General features: G+C 42.2%; 1 protein-coding gene across 1 annotated transcript in view; it reads left to right on the plus strand.

The window, feature by feature from the left end:
* The window catches only part of EXT1 (exostosin glycosyltransferase 1), a 367,673-nt gene that overhangs the window by 339,652 nt on the left and 17,479 nt on the right, over positions 1-10,542 (plus strand). The window contains exons 6-8 of the mRNA XM_069081060.1: positions 2,106-2,224; positions 4,041-4,136; positions 8,454-8,543. Coding sequence (XP_068937161.1) covers positions 2,106-2,224; positions 4,041-4,136; positions 8,454-8,543 — 305 coding nt within the window. The remainder of the gene's footprint in view (positions 1-2,105; positions 2,225-4,040; positions 4,137-8,453; positions 8,544-10,542) is intronic.

Below are 10,542 nucleotides of genomic sequence, written 5' to 3' on the forward strand. Positions count from 1 at the left end.
CTCTGTTCCCTTATCCCAGTTTTTCTCTTCCTACCTCTTTTCCTCCTTCCTTCTCTCTCTCTTTCTCCTTTGTCTCTCTCCTAATCTCTCTCTTCCCCTCTATCTTCTTTGTCCTTTTCTTCTCCCTCTCTCCTTCTCTCCCTTCTCCCTTCCTACCTGCCTCTCCCTCCCTCCCTCCTCTTTCTTTCCCTCCCTCTTCCCTCTGTCTCCCTCTCCTTTCTCTTTCCTCTCCTTCTCTTCCTTCCCCCCATCCTCCCCCTTTGAGAACCACTAAGGCAACTTCACCCTTGAAACTGATTCAACTAAGATGGCCAATGCATTGGGTTATACACATTTCTTATCATAATATAACTCTGCCTTTATAGCTTATGTGTTTAGTAGGAACATAATACTATAATGTGATAGAAATTTAGGAAAATCACAGGATGAGAGTATTAATCCTTGATTTAATGAAAATAGTCAGGCGGTCTAGGTGGCACAATGGACGGAGTGATGGACCTGGAGTTCTGAGGATCCTGCCTCACATACTTAGTAGCTACATGACCCTGGGCAAATCATTTCTGCTCTCCTCAGTTTCCTTATCTCTTAAATGGGGATAATAACAGCACCTACCTCCCTGAGTTGTTGTGAGGATCAAATGAGATAAGACATTTAAAGAGCTTTGAAAACCTTAAAAGTGTCATATCAAATACTGTTAATGAGAATAAATATAAAATCACAAAGGGATAAGTAGTCGTAGCAAAATGGATAGAAAGTACAATTCATACAATTTTCTTATAGCTACTTGTGTTGCCCAGTGGGAGTACTCTCTCCCTGCCGCTCCACTTTCCAACTCCCCTTTATGTGTTGTTTTTTTTCCCATTAAAATGCAAACTCCTTGCACATATGATCATCTTGTTTTCTTATTCTCAGACCTTATCACAGTCAAGTCTGCCTATAAGCAATTTTTAATTAATTAATGTGTCAGAAGCTTTGCTAGGTACTGGCAAAAAGAGATAAAACACAGTCCCTGCCCTCAGTGAGCTTCTAATCTGATGGGGGAGACAATAACCCAGAGTGTACAAACAAGCTATATATGAGATAAATAGGAAATAATTAATAGAGCAGAGCTTTAAAATTAAGAGGAGTTGGGAATTGTTTCCTGTAGAAAATAGGATTTTTAGTTGGGATTTAAATGAAGTCAGGAAGCCAAATAGGCTTCAGTGAGGAGGGAGAGCCCTTCCAGGCCTGGGGGATAGCCAGAATAAATGCTAGGAGCCAAGAGATGGAGTGATAGAGAGCACAGTGTGTGACACATAGTAAGCACTCAATAATTGCTCTTTCTGCTTATTTAGCCAATGAAGCAGAAAACATTTATTAACTACCTACTCTGTGCTAGGTACCATGCTAAGCTACCTGTTTGCCATATCACTTTCAAATGAAAAGACAGCTATTTATAATTAGACTATTAATTTTGTGCAAATAGGTGATGCTGAAGTATTTAGCAGTGTGCTTAAAAGTGGCTTTGTCACGTAATGTTTCAGTAGGTTATGACTGAAAACTGCACCAAGACTTCTGTGGCACTGTTTTATTTTGTTTTTCTCCAACAACCTTGTTTATACTGCAAAGGTGCAGTGGCCTTCCCATTTATTCTATGTGTGCTGTTGGACGAGACACTCCTAAAATACCTTTAATGCCAGCAAAGCCTTCCATTCCATGATTAGAAAGTTTCTCTCTACAAATATCCTGAAAGACGTAAAAACAGTTACCTAAACTCACACTGAAATGTAACATGCATCTTTTCCTGAGAATAAGTTTTTATATGGGAATGGCACTGGATTCCTCAGAATAGGAACAGAGCTAATTTCTACCAAATTGATGGAAAGGCATAGTGTAAGGAGGGTAGGATCACCAGAAAAAAAAAAAAGCTTCTCCTTCTTTACAGACACTCTGAAGCAATGGTTAATAGACAACTTTGCCCTAGTGAGAGAAAGAAGGCAACGGAGAGTTATATGCAAAGGGAACGTTTGCTAGAGTGGATCCATGTGGGGAGATTGGGAGAAGGGCAGGCTAATTTTCTGCGGTTTTAAGTGCTTTGTTCAGTAGCTCTGTGATTTTCATTTCAGGTTTAAAGCCCCCTTCCAAATTTACTGCAGTCATCCATGCAGTGACCCCCTTGGTCTCTCAATCTCAGCCAGTGTTGAAACTCCTAGTTGCTGCAGCCAAGTCTCAGTACTGTGCCCAGGTGAGTGGGAACATTTGCTAAACAGCATCTGGCTTTTTAAAACCCCCTCTTCCTTTCCAAAAGGGCATCCTCATTGCCTATCACACTCCTCCCCAAAATAGATCTTTAAATCTTGTTAACTGCCTTCTCCTTTCAAGCTCTTTATTTCATTTGAACTCTCGTTGAGGTCTCTGATGATACCTGGGAAATCTGGCGTGTGTTGTTGGGAGGGTGAGATGGAGCTCTATGGGAGAGACACCAAAGATCAGGCAAACGGTGGTATCTTTAAGTGGTTACCTAACAGCCACAGAGACAGCAGTGGGAGAAGTTGAGGGACTGAGATAGCATGGGACACCAGGCATCATGAGGAAGTTGCTGCTGCCTTGATTCCTTGCATAGCAATAAGGACTGCTAATAAACTCCTTGGGAATTGGAACTCCATCTTGTACTTCAAATTTCCCCAAGTGTCTAGCACACTGCACTATACCTAGAAGGCCCTAAATCAGTGTTTATACAATTGACCAAATGACCAATTGTCCCAAACATGAAGCATTAGGTAGCTGGACACTAACATGGACAGAACTGTAGACTTGGAATCACAATGACGGGGGCACATTCCTGGCTGTGACACTTACTAGTTATATGACCTTGGGCAAAGTCACTGCATAGTAATAATACTAATGGCTTACTTTTGTGTAATGCTTTTTAGGACTGACAAAATCCTTTTTAGGACTGACAAAGTGTTTTCCTTAACAACAACCCAAGGAAGTGGAGAGTGCAAGTATCATCAACCCCATTTTACAGATGAGGAAACTGAGGCTTGGATTAGTAAAGTGGTTTGTGCATAGGGACAAGGCTCAAACCTGGGTTTCCTGACTCTTCATCCAGCATTCTTTTCATTAACCTGTGCTGCTTAAACCTCAGTTTTCTCATCTATAAAATGACATGTCTCTAAGCCCATGGGCATGAGTAGACCATTCATCCATGCAAGATGCAACCACCCTGTCTATGATTTAGTGTGTGATCTTTGAGAGTTGCTTTGCTATGGCCCTACAATTCATCCCTCTGAACCCAAACTGAAGTGGGGTTCCTTGATAACATTTACTAATCTGGTCCTCAAAGCACACAGGCTATTATTACTGAGTCCATACCATTCTAGCTCAGTAAGACCGGCCTACTAGACACAAGAACCCAGGGTTACCTCCTCGCCACAGTAAGGCAACAACATTGGATTTTAGTGAGGGTTCTGTAAACAATTATACAATAGTACGAATAATACTGCTCATGCTACCCATTTCAAATAATAACTAGCATTTATGTAGTGCCTCAAGGAAATATTATCTTGTTTTATCCTTCCATCATCCCCATTTTACAGGTGAGGAAACTGAGGCAGGCAGTGGGGTTAAGAGGCTGGCCTGCGGTGTGAGGCTGAATTGGAGTTCGGATCTTTCTGAATCTTGCCCAGCATTCTATCCACAGCGCCACCTAGCTGCTCTAAAAAATTACTTGTTATCTAGAATATCACAGTTACTGTGAAATCAAATCCTTTCCTTCTCTCCTCCCCTACATTATGACTTGAATAGGCCTCCTTTCTAGAAGTTGTTAAACCATTTCTTTCCATTCTTTCTTGTTCTTGAAATGGCAAGACACTGAAGTGTTTGTGGATTATCTGCCCCTCCTCTAAAGGCAATTCTGAAGGCTCTCATTCTGTTTTGTGTAGAAATCTCCAGACTTAATTTTCTCCCTCTGTAAACAAAATGAGTCTTTGTGTCCTAAGCCTGTGTAAGTGCTGGGTGTTTTTATCCAGACATCTAATGAACCACTCTCTCCATTTCAGATTATAGTTCTTTGGAATTGTGACAAACCCCTACCAGCCAAACACCGCTGGCCAGCCACTCCTGTACCTGTTATCGTCATTGAAGGAGAAAGCAAGGTAGGTGGGCTTCAGGAAGATAGAGAGAGGGCTGCCTCAGGAGAGATCATGCCATCTTTGCACCCCAGAATTTCTGCTTTCAGTGTTTCCTTTCTCTGCAGCTGCTGCATGACTAAGCCCCCTCCTCTTCATCGATCTTATCACCCTTGCTAATTTGTTCAGCTTTACCGTTTACCCAGAGTGACTATCAGCACTACAGGCTTTTATATCGATGACTTTTCTTTTTTACACCAGTCAGTTCTGGAAAGGCCTAGCTGTACCCCTCCTCCTGGAAAGGCCTAGCTGTACCCCTCCTCCTCTCCTTACCACCCCAGGAATAAACTCCTCCTTTGTAACAAAAAGGGTTGAGTAAATGTTACCCTGTCAGACCAAGAATCCAGCATTCTGCCCTGGTAGCCCCCTACCTCTGGGACAAGAGAAGGGAAGTATATTTCATGAATTATGCTGCCGGCTTCTTGATTATGGCTTCATGAGATTTGTTCAGCTCACACATCTAAATGGGATTTATTTCTGTTGGTTTAAGAGTTTAATCTATGCCTTCTCTCTGTCCTCTACCTCCGGCCCTCACCACTTTTTTGCTTGAATTATTCACGTGGTGGTTGTTGTCCCTCATACTCAAGGAGGACCAAAATGACATCACTATATCAGGGTCATTGTGCAGTATGGCTGATCAGACTGATATGAACTTGGAAGGCTCTACCACGGGTCGCACCCAAATAAGCCGAAGGAACATTTGGAGTGGAGATGTCTCTAAATTTGCGCATCTCACATTTCTTTTTCACTATTACAATTCGTCTTTGTTTATAGAGCACAGCACCTTCTTTGATGTGGGCATATTGTGCTGGGTGGTCCTGTGCCAGTGTCTCCTGTGTCTCACAATCAATTCCAGAGTTGTTCAGAGAGACCTTGAGAGTGTCTTTGTATTATTTCTTCTGTCCTCTGTGTGAACACATGGCTTATTGAGTTCTCTGTAAAACAGTCTTTTAGGCAAATGTGCATTTGGCATTCACACAACATGGCCAGCCCATCACAGTTACACTTACTTCATTAAAGAGCTTGGTAGTTCAGCTCGAGGAGGGATCTCTCTGTCCCTTGCCTTATCTTGCCAGGTGATCTTCAGAATCTTCCTAAGACAGTTCAAATGGAAGCAATTCAAAACATCTACTGAGCTATTGTGATGATTTCATTGTTGTATAATTGAAGCCTGTGATGATTCCCATAACCACTTGTTGAAAAATGTCTTGTACATCTTGTCTGCTCACATGACTTAAATAATAACTCTGTGACTATATTCATGCCCAGTTTCTCCCCTGGACACTCCCTATCTTAACAGGCCTGATAATATAATGGATATAATTCTGAACCTGCAGACCTAGGTTCCAATCCTATGTCATACTTACTAACTGCATTCTTACGGGCAAATCACTTACCTTCTCTGAGCTTCAGTTTCCTCATCCATAAAATGGGGACAATGTACCATTTGCCTCACCAGGTTGTTGTGAGGCTCAGAGATGATAAGATATGTAAAGTTTGTTGGAAACAATAGTTCTGTAAAAATGCCAGATGTCATTATTTTTACTTTTGCCTGTCTTTGGTTATGCCTGCCTCAGTCTACTGCTGGCACCTCAAATTCACCATGTTTAGAACCAAACTCATCGTTTTCTTTCTATCTGTCCTTTGTTCAATCTTCCCTGTTTCCATCAATAGCAGTGCATCCTTCTAGACTCCCACTCTCAAAATCTTCATCACCTTTGATTCTTTTCTCTCTAATCCTCTTGATCCCCCAAATCCCATGGTTACCACATCTTGCAGATTCTACTTCCAGTGTCCTTCCCACCTGCCCTCCTCTTCACTCTCATCACTTCCTACTTCACCTCTAACTTTCACTATTGTAACAGCCTTCTAGCTGGCCTTCATACCGCCAATCTCTTCTTTCTCTAATCCTTCCTTCATTCTGCTGCCAGTGTTTATTTCTCAGTGCACATGTCTCATTGTGTTATTTCCTGGTACAAAAAAATCTTAAATGGTCCTATGTTGTCCACAGGATAAAATCCAAAGTTAAAAACATAGCATTTAATCTTCTACAGCTTAGTAGTGTCCATCAGCTTTTCAAGCTTTCATTCATATTGCTTCTTCACACACACCATCTTGACCAGTCTTAGCCTTGGTTCCTTATCTGTAAAAACATTTGCTTGGACTAGATAAGGTCCCTCACAGTTCCAGACGAAGCCCCCCTTATAGCTCTTTACTGATCTCAGCCTCATAGGATCATAGATTTAGACTTGGACCTTATATGTCATTGAATTCAACTCCTTCATTTTACAGATTAGGAAACTGAGGCTCCAAGATTAAGTGATGGGATTTAAACACTAACCTCAGCACTCTATGCACTATGTAACACTGTCTTCCTACTGATCCCCATGACTGGAATGTACTTTGTATTTCTCTCCACCTGCTTAGGTCCTCCGCTTTCTTGAAGTGCTGGCTTAGCAGTAAGCCCTTCCCAAATCCTCACTTCCCCATTTATACCCCACCCCTACCTTTTTCATCTTCCAGTTATTATTGACTCCTCCTTGGCCTCACTTTTTTTTTTTGAGGGAGAGAAGGCAGGGCAATTGATGTTAAGTCACTTGCCCAAGGTCACACAGCTAGTAAGTATTAATTGTCTGAGGCTAGATTTGAACTCAGGTCCTCCTGACTCCAGGCCCAGTGCTCTATTCACTGCACCACCTAGCCACACCTTAGCCTCATTTTTTGCTGCTATGTCTGCCTGCTTTTGTATATTGTGTGCTTAGCACAGTGCCCAGCACATAATAAGTGCTTAATAAATGGTTGTTGACTGACTCACTGACTCCTTACAGGCCCCCTTTGGGAAGGTCCTTTAGAAGAAGCTTAACTGTTGTTACCTCTGTAGCTGTAACATGGGAGAGGTTGGGTCAGCTAATGGTGCCCTCTGTTGATGAAGCTAAGAAAGGAAATTATATCCTCTGAAACCAGCACTAGGTCAGACAAGAGGAGAGAGATCATGCCCCCTCCCCATTTCCCATTTTATAATGCGAAAGCCTGGCCTTGAATTCAGAGTTGATGTGTTGGCTTCTTTGGCTGCAAAATCCTATTTTGAATTTATGGGTCTTGTCTTTTCGGTTTTCCCTTGTAGGCTTAACAAGGAAATGATCAGAGTGCTGCTAAACTGGCAGCTGATGGTTTCTGCCTTAGTCACTGAACATGTAAACAGCATCCAGAGAAATGCTTCAGGGCTGTAATTTCTGACCAATGCATATGTAGTAGGAGTGAGCACTTTTTATTTCATTTTGAAAGACTAGGGGAGAGGGAACCAAAAAAAAAAAGAAAAAAACAAAACACCTGGCCCAGCTGGCTGATGTGTAAGAATAGCCCCTGGAGCCGTGAAAGCTACAGATACATCCCCTGAGCTCATGGGAATGGGTTCTGGTGGACACTTTCTTTTCTTTAATGTCATAAGCCCTGCCGAGGGGTTTCATCAACTAGAAAACAGCCTCTTAGATGATCCTTGTAGGCTGAACAGCTTTTAGTTTAGATTTAAGTAAAACTTGGTCAGCTTTTAAGTGGGCTGAGATTGGTCCATTATTCTTCAGTAAATTGTAGAAACTCATATCATCAGAGTCTGTCTGTCTGTCTGTTTTTCCCTCTCTCCCTATCTCTCTCTCTCTCTCTCTCTCTCTCTCTCTCTCTCTCCCTCTCCCCCCATCCTCCTCTGTCTCTCCCTTTCTCTCCCTCCTCCCCCTCCTCTCTCTTTCCTTTGATTCCATTTCCCTCCATATTGGACTTTGAGGATGGGATGCTCGGCTACAAGAGTCCCCAACTACAGAGAACTTTCAACACCAGCTGCTTTTTTTCCTCTTTTGATTGAAGCATATATTTATTACCAAGAAGGAAGCTAGGAAAATGTTTTGTTGTTTGTTTGTTTTTTAATTTGATTCCTAAGACTAAAGACTATGTTCCAAATGGGTGCCAGTAGAGCCAGTGTGAGATTTATAAGCAGGCAGCATATTGAGGAGAAGACAATTGGCTCCAAATTCTGTTCCAACTCTGAGATTTGAAGATTCTTTAATTCCTGTTGTACTCGATATAAACTGACTGCCATGCTGATGGAGAATGACAGCTTTCTGGTGTTGTGCTGAGCAGTGCCCTTTAACAGATACAAATAGGATGTACCTGTGGGGGAAAGAAAGGAAAAATAAAGGATAAAATGAAGGCAAGCCTGCCTGCTAATGAAAGTGGGGTTCTTCCTCTCTGAGACTTTTCTCTTACCCCCTTCTCACTCTGTCCAACTCCTAGGTCATGAGCAGTCGTTTTCTACCCTACGACAACATTGTCACAGATGCAGTCCTAAGTCTTGATGAAGACACTGTGCTTTCAACTACTGAGGTGAGTAACTCCCATTGCCTGCAGAAAGACATCCTTTTTTTTTTAAAGTGTTTTGATGATTTGGGTTTTTACCTCATAATTATTTCCAGGTTTGCCTATCCTCTACTGTGAGCCATCCCTTATATCAAAGAAAAGCAGTGAAACAAAACCGACTGACAAAGTGACTGTCTGACAGTGTATACAGCATTCTGCACCTGCAGCCCCCCTTTCCCCTCCCCAAACCACATGTCTACAAAAAAGGAGAGAGGTGTGTCCCATCCTCGGTTTTCTAGGGTCAAGATTGGTATTACAATTGCTCAGAGGCAAACTCTACTGAGTGGTTGCACTGATCCATCAGGGCTTTCCTGTCATATTCTTTTCCTGACTCAGGAGAGAAGAGGAAAAAAAATGTTAAAGAAATTTCCCACAGTGTCATTTTTCAACCTCTCATACTTCTAGCAGTGGCCCTGCCACCACCTGCCCCAAGGAGGGCCTTGTCTTCTTCGCTATTGGTGTTAATTAGCTCCTCATTTGCATTGCCCAGCCTCCCTTCTCTCTGCCTTTCCCTTGTTTGTTTCTATATGTCACATCTGTCAGCAGGTAGGCGGAGCCGAGGGGAGTGTGGTGCTGGAGGGGCCCAGAGAGGTCCATTTAGCATCATCTTTTAACCATGCTGTCCAGAGAAAACAGTTCCACCCTTCTCTAATCATCTTAATGTATGTGCGGGTGTATGCTGCCTCTGTTATGGAACATTATTCCTGGTTCTAAAAACAGTATTTCTGCCTTGGTACAAGTGTTGATTTTCTTTCACCCACACAAGAGCAAACGGTTTCACTTTAAGTCTGAGATGGAGATCCCTGCTCTTTCAGATGTTCAGATATTTGTGCCAAAAATAAGATTGTACTAAAAGAGAGCATGAGGGGGAGAGCGAGAAGAAGAAAGATAGATACTGTAGAAAACCAATTTTTACAACTAGGATGAGTATTGATCCCTGAAACCTTTCTTTAAACCATCGGGGAGACCAAAGACAGTTATATAAAAATGTAGCATATTGGAAATACATTATTAATGGTAGCTACTAAAAAGCTTAGAGACTTTGCTCCTTGTTCTCCTTCTCCCTCTACTCTTCATTTGTCCTCCTCTTTCCTAAGCTTTTTCCTTCTAACTAAACATTAGCATTTGCTATCATTCACTTTCGGGTCTGCAGTCATTGTTGATGGATTCTGTTGGCCTTTTTTTCCTTCCTCAGTAAGACTCAGTGGTGACTGAGCTCAGGGACCCACTGTCTCCTCACAGCCCAATTGATGCTTCCATTTCCATAACATGGAGTTAAGCAGACTTCATAGAAGAAGTACTGGAAGAGACAGAAATGTTCAGGGATTCCTCCATCTTGATTAAATATTGTTGTTTCTAAGATGAAGCAAGCTCTTCAAGCCAGTTGTGTTGGGTGGGGATGAAGTGGGCAACTGAATTTTGAAAGAGGAAAGTATGCACGGAACCCCTGATATGGGATGGCAGAAATTGCCATTTGGCTACTGCTGCAGCTTGGGAACATGACATGTGCTGAAAATCCCGTTGCTAAACTGTGATCAAGAGTATTTGATCCCCAACTCCCCAGCCCTCCTCCCCACCCTCCAGGGCACAAGTAGCCCTCCTAGGGTTGGTGTTTTGTGGCCCATGATATAACAACTTTTTGCCTCTGTGATACATACACATTTCATGTCAATTTCTATTCTCAGAGTAACGGTCCCAAGCACCGTGTCGCATGCTGAGAGGGACATTTGTTGTATGTGCAGTAATTAGAAGTCAATGTGGGTTGAAAATGATATGGAGATTTAAGAGGCTGGCAGGCTGGTTTGCTCTTCTTGCTGATAACTAGAGTCTTAATGCTGCTTAAAATGATCTAGGGTGAGAGTTTCTTTCTCTTTCTTTCCTCCTTTCTTTTTCTTTCTTTGTCTTTCTTTCTTTGTCTTTCTTTCTTTCTTTCTTTCTTTCTTTCTTTCTTTCTTTCTTTCTTTCT

Source organism: Petaurus breviceps, unplaced genomic scaffold, assembly GCF_028583685.1.
Source record: "Petaurus breviceps papuanus isolate PSGF00001 unplaced genomic scaffold, PetGlider_PUasm1.0 98, whole genome shotgun sequence".
NCBI lineage: Eukaryota > Metazoa > Chordata > Mammalia > Diprotodontia > Petauridae > Petaurus > Petaurus breviceps.